This window comes from Anneissia japonica, unplaced genomic scaffold (genome assembly GCF_011630105.1).
Source record: "Anneissia japonica isolate Jap-2015-1 unplaced genomic scaffold, ASM1163010v1 scaffold287835_len3118868_cov185, whole genome shotgun sequence".
In the NCBI taxonomy this organism is placed as follows: Eukaryota; Metazoa; Echinodermata; class Crinoidea; order Comatulida; family Comatulidae; genus Anneissia; species Anneissia japonica.
In genome coordinates, this window is record NW_022737223.1 from 2,258,884 (window position 1) to 2,278,404 (window position 19,521).

Genomic DNA, 19,521 nt, shown 5'->3' on the forward strand with positions numbered 1-19,521 from the left:
GTATATATAAAATAAATATATATAAATGATATACAGTAAAAATAATGTAGTTTCAATTCAATTTCAAATAATTTTATTTCCATACAAATTGTAAAAATAATTATATAATATTACACAAGAGCTTTAAGAATGAAGAACCCTAATATAACAACAACAACAAAAAACAAAAACACAAATATATAACTTATTTATTATATATATATATTTTTTTTTTATAATGACATACCGGTAATTGTAAATTGCAGATTCAGACAAAATATTGAATTAAATCTCATGATATAAACTTCGGTATGGTAAGCTGGGAAAGCTCATTTCCCACCATCTAGGAATCAGAATTTAAGGGATGAGAACCCGGGCCCCCTTTCTTTTTGGGGTTCATCGATTCATTCAAAAGAATACGTATGTAACTACTCAATTTTTTTTTCTGTATTTATACAGATATATTATATATATATATTTATACATTAGGTACACACATAATAGGCCTACTTACTGTATAAGAATGAGAAAAATTTACCTGACCGTTTTCATGAGGGAAAAACCTTTAATTTTGAAGAACTTAAAAAAGTCATTAAAAGACATTTGGGAAGTCTGGAAAGCTAATTTCCCGCCATTTAGAAATCACAATTTCCCGGGGAGAACCGGATCCCCCTTTCTCTTTGGGGTTCATCGATTCATGGAAAAAGAATACGTATGAAAGTACTCAATTTTATTGTATGTAGGCCTATATGCCTACACACATAATATGCCTATTTACTGTAATGAATGAGAATGTTTAATTTCCTGACCGTTTTCAAGTGGCGAAAACCTTGAATTTTGAACTTAAAAGTCATTAAAAGACACCTCAGAAGTCGAGAAAGCTCATGTTCCTTCATCTAAAAAAAAAAAATCCAAAAGGGGAGGTTCCCCTGACCCCTTTATTTTTTGGAGTTTATCGATTAATGAGTAAGATACCTCACTGTATTGCTGAAATTGCACTCACATGTATCTTTAAAATCTTACCAATAATTCATATCAACAATATAATACAATTAACAATTATTTTTCTAAATACAATTTAGTGGGGTGCGATCGCACCTCTTCCCCCCTGCATCTGCCCCGGGATTATGTCACGCAATTGGCAAGGTCATTGGACTCATTGTTGGTACCTCATCAATGCTATTTCATGACATTGTGAAAAGGCCCTATAGCAAAAAATTTCTTTGCAAAAAATGCGGACCTTAAGAAATTTGAAAATTTTGGGGGGTCGTACGACCCTCCCGACCTTCCCCGTGAAAATTTTGATTCCTAGATGGCGGGAAATGAGCTTTCCCGACTTCTGAGGTGTCTTTTAATGACTTAAGTTCTTTAAAATTCAAGGTTTCCCTTTCTTGAAAGCGGTCAGCCAAATTTTCATAAAGAAATGAGTAGTTGCACACGTATTCTTTTTTCCATGAATTGATAAATCCCAAAACGTAAGGGGGGTCGAGAAAATTTTAATTCCTAGATGTTATAATTCCTAGATGGCTCGAAATGAGTCTTATAATCTTCTTATTGTCACAAAAAAAAGAAAAGAGAAAAGAAAAAATCAGCTCACAAGTCCTGAAAAGGAGGTCTAGAATTCGTTTTATTTAAAAAAAAAATTGTTTTTGCCCAAGGGAGGGGGTCCAGACCCCTGACGCCAATGTGAATTGCGAGAAAATGTCGGGAAAAACTCTGTCGGGAACAGGATAAACACAGGCTCTCTTTCTTCTCCCTCTCCTTCTTCCCGCTTTCTTTTCTTGCATTTCTTTCCGATCATACATAAATCTACATAGACATTTTATATTTTCTGCCAAAATATGTGGGTGGGGGAAGGTCCCCCCAGTTGTGGCCCATGTTGAGGTATTTATACATGGTGATCATTATTTTTGTTCTGCAACTGGGTATGACTTTTTTTCGAGTAATGGTCATAAGTTGATAAAACGTATTTCTTAGCCCATGAAAAATATTGTGTACATCTCTATATCGAATATTGTGACCAATGAGTTATCGTGTAGTGTATATGACTTGGGTTTCTCGTAAACAACTGATATATTATTATATTATATTCATATTATTATATAAACTTATATTAGAGACACATATTCATAAACCGCATACTGCAACTACTATTGGAAGGATGGAGGTAAGAAAAAAGAATACTCGAGGTCAATGTATGACATCAAGATTGAACTGTTCAACAAGGCTAAAAAACATAAACCGGAAAGCAAAGACATATCCTCCCGGACCTTGCTAATTGTTAGATGGGCTTGGCATGATATTATTGCGAGCTGATATAAATCATTTAATTATCTGTTGTATACCACGGTAGACGCCAGTGAAAACCATGTGGACATTCACAGTGACACTGTTGGCAACTCTGATGCTTTATCGTTATAATATGATAAGCCCTAATGTCGATTTCAGAGACACATTATGGGTGTTATTTATCAACAAAGTCCTTTTTGGTCAGGGTACTAGATCAAGGAACCTATTGGTAGGGCCTCTTCGGGACCCCTAGAATTTGGGGGCCCTGCGGACCGCCGCATGAGAGCACATAGGCGTTACGCCACTGGATATATATATAAAGAGACTATAGTTATAATTAAGAGACTATAGTTATAATTTATAAATTACATTGTATTATCAGCGTATTAAGCCATTTTTGTTCCCATATATAGGCGATTCTCTTGGTGGGCATCGTAATTTACAATTTTCAACATCTGATAGAGATCATGATACGGGCGGTTCGTCGTGTGCAGTGGCTTACCAAGGAGCATGGTGGTACAGCAGCTGTCATTCGTCGAATTTGAATGGCTTGTACTTGAAGGGTGAAACCGACCAGTACGCTAAAGGGGTCGTGTGGAAACATTGGAAAGGTTATTACTATTCATTGAAAACAACTGAGATGAAAATTCGTAGATTGAAACTTTAGACTTCAATAGTTGTTCAGAGAATTACCTAATGTCCGCTCTTGATGAATATCAATATTCAACAAGGATTATAATTTATGTTTTATGTAGTCTTTTATGAAACTTTTCTAGAATATTTCAGTTATAGATAGAAACAACAAGCTATTCGATGGCTAATGCTGTAATGGTAATTTTAATAGAAAATAAACATTATGAATTGTGAACAATATTTTTCCGACAGGTATTACTTTCATAATGCAGTACTTTCCTGTTTGGTAAATGGTAAAAAGTTGATATCTAAAAGCAATAAAACTCATTTCGTAGCCTATGTAAATATTGTTTATGATCTTACTGCCTTGATCTCTTACGTGTACATTATTCTCTAATGATCGAATTGTGTCGGATATTAACATGGTTTTCTCGACATCATTTATACATTGCAAATACATAGGTCTTTATTAATAGGCCTATTCATAAGCCACACACTACAGCTTCCACCTATAGAAACTGGGAAGGAAGGAAGGAAACTGTTTCAAGAAGGCTAAATACAACGGTGCAGAAAATCAAATAACACCTATATCACCATCTCGGACCGGACGTGGATCAAGGTTAGGATTAAAATAGTATATTGTGAGAGTTGATATTATCATTGATTCTCTGCCGTATATACCACAGATCACACCAGTAAAAAAACAATGTGCACCTTTACAGTGACAATGTTCGTGATTCTCTTGCTGTCACATAGTCAGGAGGCAAGCACAAAAGGAAGCAGTTGCTGTGCCAATTCCAGTTGCTGTAACAACACCATTAGCCATCACAGTTGTACTTATCCACAAGGTACAGTAATGATTGCTCTGATAAAACCACATTCATTAGTTTAGCAATTAAATTACTTAAATTGTATTATTTTGCTCCTGACTGGTTAATGTGTTTCTGCAAGCTTATCCCCGAGACTGCACTGAAATCCGTGACAACAATGACGATGCCAGTAATGGAGACTACATGATCCGTCCTCTAGGTATCGAGAGTGAATCGTTCCAAATGTAGTAATATGAATACTGACGGTGGAGGATGGACGGTAAACCTTTATTAGTAATTAATTTGCTTTATATCCAATACAAACAAACACAAACACCTTCATCAAAGATAGAAAGCACACATACAGTAACCGCTACAGTTTAGCTGGCTGAGATAAGCTACTGTCGTCACTACTAATAATTAAATCTTATTTTTAATTGGACTAAATCAAAATTAATATATATCCGACAAAGTTACATGAGAAGGCATTCTAAAATTAACACAGTACTACTCATGTACAGAATAGTTATTAAACATAATTCTGTGGTATTTCTATACTTACAGAATGCAATTATTATAATATAAATTACGATGTTACAAATGGTGCCCCGCATGCAGAATTGATATTTTCGTTTAGACATGCTTCTCTTTTTGTCAAAAGGTCTAACTACTGAATACAGCAGATTTGACATTTCACCAGAATTCATTAAAAAAAAAACCAAACAAACAAACAAACCTCTGAAGCAATTGAACTATTAAGTAGTATATGCAAACACCTCTTTGACACCCCTGGATCTGCCACTGGCAGGACGCACTTGTTAATTTTTCTTTCTTTCAAGTGTCCCGTCCCGTCTCACCACCTTTCGTAGCCGTTTCCGCGAAAGCGAGTTGGAATGTAAAAATCCAATGAATCAGCGCAATAAAATCGGAATTCCAAACGATACTATAATCCTTGATCGTATGCAGCTCAATTCGATGATTTATTAAAAAATAATAATTTGGCTTTTCATAATCTAATTCTATTCAATCATTCTCTGAACCGATTAGGATTGTGTAAGATTTGACTGCACCGAAGTAATGTTTGTTTTGTTTTTTTTCACGTTCTAATTATTCCGAAGGCTGAAAGATGGATCACTAAACTTCAATAGAGATTGGTCGGCATAAAAATCCGGGTTTGGGAACATCTATAGTGAGCACTGGCTTGGCAATGATAAATTTTATCGGCTTTCATCTTCGGATTTCATCAACGAATTAAATGTTGACATGTCATCATTCGAATAGGAGTAGATGTACACTCACTACAACAGCTTTCGAATTGGTGATAAGCAAACAAAAAACTGATAATTGGTAACTACAGCGCAGGGCAGTGGCGGATCTAGAGGGGGATGAATAGCTAAATTGCTAAATGCTAGATCCGCCACTGCAGGGGTGGCACCAGCGGGGGGCGGAGGTCAAGGGGCCAACTCCCCTCCCCGTCTGGGAGAAAAACCACAATTCGTTGGGGAGAAAAAAATTATGTATTTTGCACATATTAGTAGACTCTAAAATCGATTAAATAGCTAAGCCTTTGAAACACGTAAATTGTCAAAATATGTAGACCTACACTATTATTTATTTACTATATTCAACTTATTCAAGCTTTGAATACACTTTCAGCCAGTTTTACAATTCTGAGCAGTTGAATATCTTTGTCAGATTTAAACTGGTACTTCCGCGTCAAATTTGAACTGAACGTCTGCCTTGTTAAAAATCCAACACTTTTTATAACACTTGAATTTGTTACTGTTGCTTCAGATTGGTAGTAAATTGTAAAGAATCTGATTTTGCTAAAAAATTCTGCTTTCTAATATGCATAGGCCTATATAAAAGTCTCAAAACATGTCAAAGTACACAGTAAATCGCAGGTAATTTTCCAGTATACTAGACCAGTTCATTTGTCAAATTTCCTTTAAACGGTTTTAAAGGTAGTTTAAAGGAATTCAGCATTGACCATAGTTAGTCATAGTAATAGTAGGCCTATAGTAAGGAATAAGATAATAATATTATCCTCAATTATCACAGTCTCGCTTAAAAAGGGGCCTACTCACGAAGTGATATGCCTTTAAAGTAGGGTGTCATTTACAAAGGTAGGCACAGAACTTACGCCAAATTAAGGATGTTATATTTTTCCAAATATTTTCTGTTCTCTCGTAGGAGACTTCATGGGAGAATGATGGAGTAGTGTGGGAAACTTGGAAAGCTTACTATTCATTGAAAACAACTGAAATAAAAATACGTAGATTGTATCTTTAGACTTCATATTTATTATTTAGAGAGAGTATCTATTCCATCAAAACACGAAAGTCCTTGATCAAATATGTATACGATACAACGCTATTCAACCGTGTGCATGAATACCAGTATACAGCAAACAAATTAAGAATCGCATTATTATGTATTTAATATCTATGTAGTCCTAATATGAAATATTTATAGAATATTTTGGTTTTATAGAGAAAGCAACAAGTTATTTGATTGAGCCTTTATTACTGTATTAATTAATGTAATGGGAAAAAAAACGAACAATGAATTGCGATCAAATTATTTTCCGAAAGGTTCGACTTCTTCGTGTACTCATGGACGTGAGTCATTATTGTCGTCATTATCATTATCGTCCTCAAAAAATGACAATATTAATAACAATAGTAATAATAATATTAATATTACACACCTGACGTATTCACGCCAGTGTCACACGAAAACCCAGAAAAGTATCCCTCTCCCTGAGCTGTTCAACCTAAATTCATAGTAAATTCAGCCCCTTGGAGGGATCGTTTTCCTTGGGCAAACGATTTTACAAAGATTTCGGACATCACTATTTTAAAGCATTTTGACCTGGAGAGTTCCCCGAATTTACGAACACAGGAACAGACGGAGGAAGTCCATGTGACACTTGGCGCAAGACTAAAGCAGGAATTAACCTGGTGCTAAATGGTAAATGTTGCTAGTAGTATGTGACGATTTTTTTTTGCAGTTCAAGTTAAAAAGATAAACATTTTATTTAAAATCTCAGTGGCGGATTCAAAATTGGGGAGGGGGAAGCCGGACCGCCCCACCCCCTTCATTAAAAAAAAATGAGAAAAATTATATATTCAAATATAGGTTTGAGAGTGCTATTTCCGGCCATCTAGAGGCGCCATAATCATAAATTTGCTTACCTTAAAACCCCAACCATGGTGGGGCTGAGGTAATATAAACCCACTATCTGCCAAAGTCCCTCCATGGCCCCCTTTATTTCTAAATCCTAGATCCGCCACTGAATTTTAATAAGAAAATTTACATTGTCTCTGTGACCGTTACAAACATTAGCTGACTTGCTTCCTCATCTAACGGCTACAAGTTAAATTGAGCTGTAAAAGAAACAAAAATACAGTTCGTTAGTATATCCATTACCGAGATAATTTATTTCATATGCTAATTTCAAGTTTCACCCATCACATAATGTCAAGGCGAACTGAGGACCCTGACCCTGACAATGAATTGACAAATTACGAGAATGACTCATGCCCGTATCCGGGGGGGGAGGGGGGAGGGAGTTATGGTTCGGAAAAACCCCCCTTTTCTAGCATACCCCTTCTTTTATGGCGAACCCCCCTCTTTATATTTCCCAAATAAGTCCTCCAACCCAACTAATGCACTGCAGACCCACCCAGATACAGACGTTTTCAAACATATCTGCTTTTATAGCATTATATTTAGACCCATAAAGCATAAAAATCCTCTTGCTTTGGGGGTTTTGCCGACTCCACCGGGACCTCACGCCCAGAAACCCCCTCCCTCACCCCCTTGGAAGGACCTGGCTACGGGCCTGTGATTACACATATATTAATAAAAAGATCAATCGAATTATTACTTAGATAAAAGCAATATTTGTCAAATCGTACCTTTGGCTCAAATGAAACCCTATGGTAATGATCTGGTCGGTAGCAATCAAACATATTGGCGTCGTTGCCATGCGTTATGATGTTCACCAAACACATTGTGTCATCGAAAGAACTACATCTTTCACATACAGGCCCAAAAATATAATTTTCCTTAAAGTATTTTGGATTAAAATCTCGATCAATTATCTCCTCAGTAAAAGTAATCATTTTTTGTAAGACATTTATTACTTGGGCTTCGTCTTCATTAAGTATAGATACTTTGATAAGATTTCGGTCGTATGAATTCCAGGCTCCAACTATGACTTGCATGTTGATTACAAATAAACATAATTTACTGGTCCTGAATCGTGCCGCATTATAGTAAATGTTATCGAAATTAAACTCTTTACAACATTTAGCAATAAGACGTAGAAATATCAATTCGGTAGGAATTTCCCCAAAGTCAAAATAAAATATATCTTGCGACTTGTCCTTACTGTTCCAGATAGTTGACATCATTGTAATCTTTGGCAGTCGACACGAAAGACAAAATATGCCCACTTGATCGATTTCATCTGTTATAAAAAGAGGGAAAAGTAGATTTGTTCCCACTAAGAAACGAATAACATAAGGGTACAGTCTCCAAATTCCCTGCTCGCGACAGATATGCTCGAGTAAACGGCTGTCAACGATTCCTGTGTCTTGCAGTCTCTGCCAGTAGTCAGCTACTGCCCGATTTCTATTGTGAGGTTCAGGTACATTCACCAAGTGTTGCAAAATATCAACCAGCCTCTGAGGCTCACATATGACGTAGTTTCGAAGCATTTCATCTCCTTCTTTGTATATGATATCACCAGATCTGTCGAAAAAGTTTAGGAACTGACGCAATTCATCCTCTGTCATGATGTTACAAGTGGATTTTGCTTCCTCAAAAATGATATCCAGCCTCGTTATAAAGGAAATTTGTTGCCGAAATCTATTCAATGTTTCATTGAATAAAAGATATTTTACTGAAAAATAAGTCTGAAAATACGTCATATTTTTAATCTCGTTGTAGATTACTTCTCGTATCGTGTTAATTTCTTTGTCTGTGCTCAGTGCGTTTTCAACGTAAAAGAAAATACTTCCAATTGGATGAAACGTGATCAACTTAGAGAAACGTTTGTAAAGATGTGCTTTTGCTAATCTTGAGAAATCCGATAGAGCATTCATGTCACGAACACTTTCTCTTCTTGTTCCTATAAGCAGGACTACCACATTCTCAACTTCTGCGTGCATAGCAATTGATTGCAACCAGAAATGTAGTCGTTTGAGTTGTTTTGCAGGATTTATAACCGCTTCAACGGCATTAAAAACAACCAGATATACACCCTGCTTTGGCATAAACAGATGATGTGTATTATAGTACATATCTTGTCCGGCAAAGTCCCATAAGCTGAGTCTAGCATCCAAATATGATTCTTCACGAATATTTGCCTTCATGGATTGGCAGATATGCTTTAGCGGTACAGAAAGAGTATGCCTGACTTTCAGGTAAGCTGAACATTCATACACAATGAATAATATTAATGGGACGATAAATAGCAATGCAGAGAACAAATGAGGTTGGATGGATGTCTGTTGATGGTCGGCTAAATTTAGAACTCCTAAGTCTATGAATTCCCATCCTACAATTCTTGCCATGCATATTCCGAAAATAAAACCGATTGTTTTCTTGATAATATAGCTTTCAGGTATGTACCAATATGCAGAACATTTCCTTCCAATCAAATTACCTGCACACATCAATATGATACTCACTACGGTAATAAAATACATGAGTAACCGTAAGGAATACGCTTCCATGTATAGCATTCCAAGAGCTACTTTGAAAATAACAATTAATGTTACAAATACACGATTCATCCAGCTCAACTGCAAATATTTAAAGTGAACATACCTGAATATTACAACTGAAAAAAATCCTATCACGGAAAGCCACACTTCTAAAGATGCATTTTGTACTATCTTAATGAACCTCTCAGTTGTTAAGTTTTTGTATGGTAATTCTTCTTGTAGTGGATGAACCATAAAGCAAAGTGCTACACATACACCGGTCCGACCACCACCGCCAATCATAAAACCAGTTATAATACTAAAGACTCCATACAACATCATTGTTATAATAATATTTACCAACTCATCCAGTTTGATACCTTGTAAATCTTGGTCAAAATCGGTTAAGTACGTAGCGCCATCAACAATCACCATTGCTATAGCGTATCCGGAACCAAAACGGTACGCAGTGTGAACGTCAAATAATGACATCAAACTAATAATGTAGACCCATGCAACTACCCCAAAGCCAAAGGTCAAACCTCTGATCATAAAAATAAAGAGGATTGGTAAAAGCTGGAATCCCTGATAAATTACATCTTCAACGATGGTCCAATGTTTCTCGTCAGTTTTAGACATTCCACTCTTGGTTGTCTTGCGCACGTGCGATACTGCCCACCATGCTGCTGAACTTTCATAATCTTCCAGTGGTGTGTTTGATACTTCGCACCACTTACTATTAACATCACTAACTTTTGCTTTGACAGTATTTGTTTCGATTCCTTCGGTGCTAGATTCATCCTTTCGAAAATCTTTTCCTTGCAATCGTCTGCATGTGGATGTTTTTCCTGCAGCGTGATCTCCTAAAATGAGGATTTTAGACCTGTTAAAAGGAAGTCTCCCTTTAATCTTTGCTTCTTCATAGGCTGTTTTGATCTCTTTATCGTCCACCAGTACACGCAAATTGAAACTACGTTCAAATGAGTAGAAGCCCCGCAGATAGCTTGCTGCTTTTGTATTCATCTTCTCAATAATAACTTGCTATTTCTATCGAACTCTGTTTCCAAATATTTCATTGGATTTATATATGCCGCTTAAGTCTACTGTATATGAAAAGAAAACATCTCACTTATAAGTACTGTATGTTAAATTGTTGAATTTCGATCTTTAATTTTAACAAAATACTAATTCACTGCAAGGTTTGCTGTAATGATAAATCAGAGGGCTCGGGGCGAGAAAGTTTCTGGGACCCTTCATGTCAGTAATCAGAAGTTGCCAAAGGGCTCCTTCACAGAAAAACAATATCAAACAATAGCCTGCCATATCACTTTTTTTTAGTAGACGATAGTAATTTTTTCTAATTTTATTAGAATCAGTGAATTCTAGTAGTCCTTTACTTCTTATTGCAAACTATGTCTTTATACATGTAACAATTTAACAATAATACAAAATACCGTAAAAATCACCCTCATCTGTTGCAGTATTGAAATGAATAGGTCACTATATCACAGGTCTTCATCCTCATCGTTATACACTGGTTCTGTAGTAGACTTCTTAGGCGATAGTTAGGCGAAAATGTGTATTTGGCGGCTAACTTTGAATCGTAGTTTTCGCCACTAACGTATACACACATCAAAATTCCTATTTTCAGCCCAGTACTACACAAATCTGTTATAGAAGTAGGATCATAAATTATCATAACAAAGACAAGTATTCTCCGCTTCAGATTCTTATGTGACAGCGCTACCACTGACAACAAAGACAACAAATATCACTTGCCACAATGTTATAGGTGAAAGTGCAAAAAATTGTATTGGATGTAATCCACTCTTCGTCACGCAAGTTGGAGTTGACGCGTTATGTCAATACAACGTGTAATCAAAAAGATTTGTTTTAACACCATTTTTTCAGCATTTGTGTCAATTGTACCATGTACAATGATAATATTATTATCCATGGTCAGGTCGATGGTCAGACGCAAATTTGCATTTGATGGCTAAATTTAAATCGTAGTTTTCGTCACTAATGCATACACCATTTGAAATAGATATTTTCAGACCAGCACTACACAAAGCTGTTATCACTCGAAGTAAAGAAAACACACACAATGTGTTAAACTACCACAATTGTTATGCAGAGGTTAAAGTGCAAACAATTGTATTGGGTATATCCACTTATCGTCATGCAAACTTGGCCAGCATTTAGTTGAACCATGTACAGTAAGTATTATCCATGGACGTTATGGATTGAAATGCAAACATACCTACTTATATACTGTAGGTTAATATGTATATTGTGTAGCAATCCTGGTCTAACGAACAAACGAAACTGATACTTCTATAACTGTGGTTGTATAGATCGTAACTTACACGTTTCTGAGAAAGTTTAGAAAAAATCAATTCAATATACTTAATACATTCTAAGTAGAATAATAACTTCTACCAGGCACGAAGCGAAACCTATCTCCCTCATTGTAGCGGTGATTTACAATGTTAATGAGTTATTTTTACGGTTTTCGTTTTTGGGATCTTTGTCTTCACTCTGTAGACACTTAGATTGGGTGTTTATAAAACAAAGACCCTTGGTTATGTACCGGTATTTATTTCCTTCAAGTATTCCCATGTAAATAAAGGAGTTATGCCTGCTTTACAATTGTTCATAAGTGGAATGTAATAGCTAGGGGTTAAGAGGTTTGCATTCTAATCGCAGATCTCCATTACTACAGAAACACCCTGGGATAAGAAGGCAAGCATCTTAACCACTTAGCTATTATATACGATATAGGCCTACAACGTCCGTTATTATAAAGTGTACGTGAATACCAGTCATCAATCAATTAAAGATCGCTTAACTATGTTTTATAGTCCTTCATGAAATAGTTATAGAATATATATTCAGTTACAGAAAGAAAGCTATTCGATAACTCTATTGCTGTATTTCGGCCATCACTTGTTAAGGAATTTGACCAGGAGAGCACCCTAAATTTACTATGTACGTTAGGATCAGAGGGGAGAAATAATTCGATTGGGACCGAAATCCCTGTAACAACAGACTGTGACTGAAGCAGCCTACAGCATGTTCTAAGTCTAAACGTAGCTAGATGTGGTGATTTTTTTCAGCTCAAATTTTATCTAAAATCTTAATGATAAAGTTTACATTGAATCTGTGATGTTCTTGGACTGTTACAAACATCAGTTGAGACCATAGGCGTAGATCCCGGGGGGATGGGGGATATATCCCCTCAATATTTGACAAGGGGGGGATGGTCCATTGTATCATCCCCCCCCCCCAATATTTTGACTATGTATGGGATAAAATGGAGTTTTACACACATAAAGACTGTCACAGAAATAATTTGCACTGTCTTATGCGCTTACAAAGATGAAAATAAGCATAATTTATTAATGTTGATAACAAAATTATTTTATCTGGTACCAATCTAAGCTCTTCTTTCCTTAGATGTTAGATGTGCTTGCAAAGAAAGCCACATTTCACACTCAAGGGTGTGTACGACATCAGTAATATTATGTCAATTCCAAGAATGTTAAGGATATATCGGATAATGAGGAATTCATTGATTAGGCCAATAATAGCAAATTGCATCAATTTATTTTACAAAAACAAGAATTCCAGCTTCAGAGGTGGGGGGGGGGGCACATCCCTTGTCCGCACAAGGGCACACATTGGCACCAACACCAGGCGCGTAACAGGGGTCTTTTGGGTCAGAGTGGGTACGGTAGTTATTTTCCCGGTTAGTAAATTACCATACCTAACCCAACCCCACCCCACTCCCCATATAGAAAACAATACGACATACGGTACGGCTTATCATATTTATAATATAGGCCACACACGTGTGTTTGAAACTAAATATAAGCATTTTCATCATGGTTTTATTTATTACAAACATATTCTTTCACCATCAGTACATATTGAGGCCCTTCTTTTAGGTTAAAACGATCTTAAATTTGTCTTTCTTGAGTTTGGGACTATTATTAGGCCTATGTGTTTAAATAATTTAAAAGGATAATCCTAAAAAAAGCCCTAAAAAATGCGCGCGAAGCGCGCAAAATACTTTTGTGTTTTTAATTCTAATTTCGTCGGAATTGATGAAAACTACCTAAAATGTGCAATTTATAGAGGAAATTGGCCTACCGTAACAAGAAATACGAGCAAAGAATTTGAAAATTTTAGGCACTTTCAGAGGATGCATTTGTCAAGGGGTGGGGAAAGATTTTCCAAAGATGGATATTGTTACCTTGTCCCCCGGTGTTTTTAATTCCAATTTCGTTGGAATTGATCAAAACTCCCTAAAATGTGCAATTTTAAGAGGAAATTGGCTCATGCCAACAAGAAATTTGATGTTTTTAGGCACTTTCAGGGGATGAAAAGGGCATCTATAAAGAGGTGGGGAAGATTTCTCAAAGATAGATATTTTCCCCTTGTCCCCAGTGGTTAAGCCATTGGGCAGCATAGATTAAATGAGTTATGACAGTTTTTGAAGTGGAGAAGGGGTTGCAGGGTGTTGTGAGTCTGGTCATTATGATATCTTCCTCTCTATTCTTGTCTTTTTTTTCTCATCTCTTTTTCTTTTTCTTTCCTTTTCTTTTTTTCTTCTTTCTCTTTCCCTCTCTCTCCCCTCTTTCTTTTCTCTTATTACCCAGCCCGGTACGACGGGACTTGGTCAGCTCGGTAAAAACCGTCAGGGGAGGGGAAGTTTCCCCCTGTCCCCCCCCCCCCCCCCCCCCCCCCCCGCGCCTGTTACGACACTGGCTAACACGCCAATCAAAACTTTTCTTCGCCACTGGTTGAGACTTGTTTGCTTATCTAACGGCTACAAGCTAGATTGAACTGTAAAAGAAACAAAAATGCAGATCGTTAGTAAAACAATAGTACTGCCGAGATAATTTATTTCATAGGCTAATTCCAAATTCTATCCATCACATAATGTCAAGGCGAACTGAGGACCCTGACTGAGGATTTGACAATAAATTGACAAATTACGAAAATGATTACACATTAATAAAAAGATCAATCTTTTATGGTTACTTAGATAAAAGCACTATTTGTCAAATCGTACCTTTGGCTCAAATGAAACCCTATGGTAATGATCTGGTCGGTAGCAATCAAACATATTGACGTCGTTGCCATGCGTTATGATGTTCACCAAACACATTGTATCATCTAAAGTACTACATCTTCCACAGACAGGCCCAAAAATATAATTTTCCTTAAAGTATTTTGGATTAAAATCTCGATTGATTATCTCCTCAGTAAAAGTAATCATTTTCTGTAAGACATTTATTACTTGGGCTTCGTCTTCATTAAGTATAGATAATTTGATAAGATTTCGGTCGTATGAATCCCAGGCTCCAACTATGACTTGCATATTGATTACAAATAAACATAATTTACTGGTTCTGAATCGTGCCGCATTATAGTAAATGTTATCGAAATTAAACTCTTTACAACATTTAGCGATAAGACGTAGAAATATCAATTCGGTAGGAATTTCCCCAAAGTCAAAATAAAATATATCTTGCGACTTGTCCTTACTGTTCCAGATAGTTGACATCATTGTAATCTTTGGCAGTCGACACAAAAGACAAAATATGCCCACTTGATCGATTTCATCTGTTATAAAAAGAGGAAAAAGTAGATTTGTTCCCACTAAGAAACGAATAACATAAGGGTACAGTCTCCAAATTCCCTGCTCGCGACAGATATGCTCGAGTAAACGGCTGTCAACGATTCCTGTGTCTTGCAGTCTCTGCCAGTAGTCAGCTACTGCCCGATTTCTATTGTGAGGTTCAGGTACATTCACCAAGTGTTGCAAAATATCAACCAGCCTCTGAGGCTCACATATGACGTAGTTTCGAAGCATTTCATCTCCTTCTTTGTATATGATATCACCAGATCTGTTGAAAAAAATTAGGAACTGACGCAACTCATCCTCTGTCATGATGTTACAAGTGGATTTTGCTTCCTCAAAAATGATATCCAGCCTCGTTATAAAGGAATTTTGTTGCCGAAATCTATTCAATGTTTCATTGAATAAAAGATATCTTACTGAAAAATAATTTTGAAAATACGTCATATTTTTAATCTCGTTGTAGATTACTTCTCGTATAGTGTGAATTTCTTTGTCTGTGCTCAGTGCGTTTTCAACGTAAAAGAAAATACTTCCAATTGGATGAAACGTGATCAACTTAGAGAAACGTTTGTAAAGATGTGATTTTGCTAATCTTGAGAAATCCGATAGAGCATTCATGTCACGAACACTTTCTCTTCTTGTTCCTATAAGCAGGACTACCACATTCTCAACTTCTGCGTGCATAGCAATTGATTGCAACCAGAAATGTAGCCGTTTGAGTTGCTTTGCAGGATTTATAACCGCTTCAACGGCATTAAAAACAACCAGATATACACCCTGCTTTGGCATGAACAGATGATGTGTATTATAGTACATCTCTTGTCCTGCAAAATCCCATAAGCTGAGTCTAGCATCCAAATATGATTCTTCACGAATATTTGCCTTCATAGATTGGCAGATATGCTTTAGCGGTAAAAGAGTATGCCTGACTTTCAGGTAAGCTGAACATTCATACACAATGAATAATAATAATGGGACGATAAATAACAACGCAGAGAACAAATGAGGTTGGATCGATGTCTGTTGATAGTCGGCTAAATTGAGAACTCTTAAGTCTACGAATTCCCATCCTACAATTCTTGCCATGCATATTCCGAAAATAAAACCGATTGTTTTCTTGATAATATAGCTTTCAGGTATGTACCAATATGCAGAACATTTCCTTCCAATAAAATTTCCTGCACACATCAATATGATACTTACTGCGGTAATAAAATACATGAGTAGCCGTAAGGAATACGCTTCCATGTATAGCATTCCAAGAAATACTTTAAAAATAACAATTAATGTTACAAATACACGATTCATCCAGCTCAACTGCAAATATTTAACGTGAACATACCTGAATATTAGAAGCGAAAAAAGTCCTATTACGGAAAGCAACAATTCTAAAGATGCATTTTGTACTATATTAATGAACCTCTCAGTTATGTTTTCATGTGGTAATTCTTCTTGTAGTGGATGAACCATAAAGCAAAGTGCTACACATACACCGGTCCGACCACCACCGCCAATCATAAAACCAGTTATAATACTTAAGACCACATACAGTATCATTGTCATGATAATATTGGTCAATTCATTCAGATTGATATCTTGTAAATCTTGGTCAAAATCGGTTAAGTACGTAGCACCATGAACAATCACCACTCCTATAGCGTATCCGGAACCAAAGCGGTACGCAGTGTGAACGTCAAATAATGACATCAAACTAATAATGTAGACCCACGCAACTACCCCAAAGCCAAAGGTCAAACCTCTGATCATAAAAATAAAGAGGATTGGTAAAAGCTGGAATCCCTGATAAATTACATCTTCAACGATGGTCCAATGTTTCTTGTCAGTTTTAGACATTCCACTCTTGGTTATCTTGCGCACGTGCGATACTGCCCACCATGCTGCTGAACTTTCATAATCTTCCAGTGGTGTGTTTGATACTTCGCACCACTTACTATTAACATTACTAACTTTTGCTTTAACAGTATTTGTTTCAATTCCTACGGTGCTAGATTCATCATATCGAAAATCCCTTCCTTGCAATCGTCTGCATGTAGATGTCTTTCCTGCAGCATGATCTCCTAAAATGAGGATTTTAGACCTGTTAAAAGGAAGTCTCCCTTTAACCTTTGCTTCTGTATAAGCTGTTTTAATCTCCTCATCGTCCACCAGTACACGCAAATTAAAACTACGTTCATATGAATAGAAGCCCCGTAAGTAACTTGCTGCTTTTGTATTCATCTTCTCAAAAAAAAGATTGCTGTTTCTATTGAATTCTTTTTCCAAATGTTTGATTGGATCTGTATATGTCGCCTAGGGCTAAGTGAAAAAGAAAAAGGAAAAAAAAAACCAGTAACTTCTTTATCATGTTTAAGTATCAGAAGCACTGTATGTTAAATTGTAGAATGTTAAAACTTTAATTCTTAGAAAATATAGTAAAATGTTTGTGTTGACTGCAAACTCTTAAGAATCTATGGGTTTTTACCAAATATTGTACAATTATTTTGATTTTTATGTGATAACATACCAATTGAATGTGATTATAAGTAAAAGACATAGTACAGTACCATGATGAAAGCTGCAATGGCGTAACGACAAGTCATGGGTTCCAGGGCGAGGCGGTTTTGGGGTCTAGGCCGTATTCAGGTCTTACCGGAAATCAGAATGTTTAAAATGAAATTAAATTTTAAAAAATAGTAAATAAATAAAAGTGACGGAAAAGGTAATAATTAAGTATACATGGGATGCTTCTTTTACGTTATTGGTATTATCTTCAAGCCGTATATTTTACCTAGTTTTGTTTATATCTATTTTAATTATATGTATATCATACTTTAACTCTTATTGTGTGCACGCCCCCTCCCCCCACATATTTTTTAGAGGAAAGGGTTGGTACCCCTAACTTTTCGGGAATCAAGAAGATATGCCTGAAAATTATTGAAATAAACTGCATAAATGACTCGGTAGGCCTACAGCCAGAGTACATCTTATTTTATAGCAAGATACTGTAGGGCCTATACTCTGCCCACAAACATCTGGGGCGGATTGCTATAAAACAGTCTTAACTGGTAGTCTTAACTTCTCGAATCAGGGGCGGATCCGAAGATGTCCAAAAGGGGGGGGGGTGCGAAAGGGGGACCGAAATTTGGGCGATCCAGACATCACAGAAATAGGGGGAAATTTCTGTGTTTTAGACGCCCGAAAATAACATTTGAGGCGTTCTGGGCTATCGTTTTTTCTTTTTCTTTCTTTTTTTCTTTTTTCCCCCTTTTTTCACCTCTCTAAAGGGTCGGGGCCCCCCACCCTAATTCCGCCCCTGCGAATAAAGCCGACTTTATCACTTAGACGGTCTTACTAAAGTCATGCGTCATGCGTGCTCGCGCAGAGCTCGCGCACGAAAATGTATTGAAATGAACGTAAATAAACGCCGTAGACCTATTTTTACAGACGCTGCGAAGTGACGTGCGGAGTATTCGTCGTTCAATTCTCCGACTTTGACGATCTAGGCCTAGGTCTTGCCATTGCACTGTTGAATTAATCAGCAGAACGCCATGATGAAAATGATTTAAGACCGTTTTAAGCATTCTCCGAGTAGGCTTTAAAATTTAAGACGGCCAACTGGTTAGACCGCGCAGTAGTGACGTCACAATTAACCGTTAAGACCGTCTGAAGACCGCTTATAGCAATCCGCCCCTGAATTACCTATCATACAATATTCAAGTGCGCGTGCCTTTATTATAACTTGAGAAGTATGAGAAAAAGCGTGCAAAGATGAAATTGATTTTTGGCAAGTAGCTAAAGTAAATACATCAAAGACAATTAAGTTTTATTTTCTATGGTACATCACACCGATTAATTAGATCGATAATAATGAATTTTACACATAAGAGTGTCATATCCGGCAACCTAGAGGTACCGGTACAATTTCCCCAAATTTTACCACCTCAGCCACAACTGTGGTGGGGCTGAGATGCGTGTGGAGTCACAGTTTTGAAGTAGGTAAAGTAAATGCATCAAAGACATGTTTTTAAGTTGTATTTTCTATGGTACCGTACATCATACATTAGATCTCTGTGGTTGCCGAAAATAGCTGATGAAGGATCATAAGAATTTGGCGCTTCATTTTGCCTATATTATAATAGTGATGTGATGATGAATTTTACTATTTAAAAGTGTCATTTCCGGCCATCTAGGGGTAGGCCTACTATTTCTTCTTAACATGCGGGCCGCATGTTCAGTGGCGTATCTAGCAGTATTAAAATGGGGGGTGGGGGCTGCGACCAAAATATGAGGGGGAGTGGAATTTATTTTCGGTGGCCACGCCCACTGAAAAATATTGCTGCTTAGATTCCCGAATACACGTTAACCGTGACAGCATAATTTTTATAGCCTAATTTTTTTTGCTTTGAAGTTTTCGAATTGGGGGGGGGGGGGGGCGCCTGGG

General features: G+C 36.7%; 2 protein-coding genes across 3 annotated transcripts; both read right to left on the reverse strand.

The window, feature by feature from the left end:
* Positions 1-5,340: 5,340 nt before the first annotated feature.
* LOC117117237 lies at positions 5,341-12,675 on the reverse strand. Of its 2 annotated transcripts, none has more exons than XM_033261484.1 (2): positions 10,882-12,675; positions 5,341-10,530 (listed from the first exon to the last, which is right to left on the reverse strand). In XM_033261484.1, exon 2 carries the CDS (start codon positions 10,448-10,450, stop codon positions 7,550-7,552), a length of 2,901 nt encoding a protein of 966 aa, XP_033117375.1. In that variant the 5' UTR covers positions 10,451-10,530; positions 10,882-12,675; the 3' UTR covers positions 5,341-7,549. The 2 variants fall into 2 exon arrangements, with proteins under 2 accessions (XP_033117375.1, XP_033117377.1); XM_033261486.1 differs by having other exon boundaries at positions 5,345-7,099; positions 7,634-12,675.
* A 1,501-nt stretch (positions 12,676-14,176) lies between these two features.
* On the reverse strand, positions 14,177-17,372 carry LOC117117227. Its single transcript, XM_033261468.1, has 2 exons — positions 14,508-17,372; positions 14,177-14,278 (listed from the first exon to the last, which is right to left on the reverse strand). Exons 1-2 carry the CDS (start codon positions 17,316-17,318, stop codon positions 14,255-14,257), a joined length of 2,835 nt encoding a protein of 944 aa, XP_033117359.1. The 5' UTR covers positions 17,319-17,372; the 3' UTR covers positions 14,177-14,254.
* Between the last annotated feature and the right edge of the window lie 2,149 nt (positions 17,373-19,521).

What these genes read in the sequence shown, in the direction of transcription:
- LOC117117237 (XM_033261484.1), bottom strand. Translation starts at nt 10,450, where the DNA reads ATGAATACAAAAGCAGCAAGCTATCTGCGGGGCTTCTACTCATTTGAA.
- LOC117117227 (XM_033261468.1), bottom strand. Translation starts at nt 17,318, where the DNA reads ATGAATACAAAAGCAGCAAGTTACTTACGGGGCTTCTATTCATATGAA. An exon ending in GGGTTTCATTTGAGCCAAAG is followed by an intron (nt 14,279 to 14,507) that starts GTACGATTTGAC and finishes TTTCTTTTACAG; the next exon opens with TTCAATCTAGCTTGTAGCCG.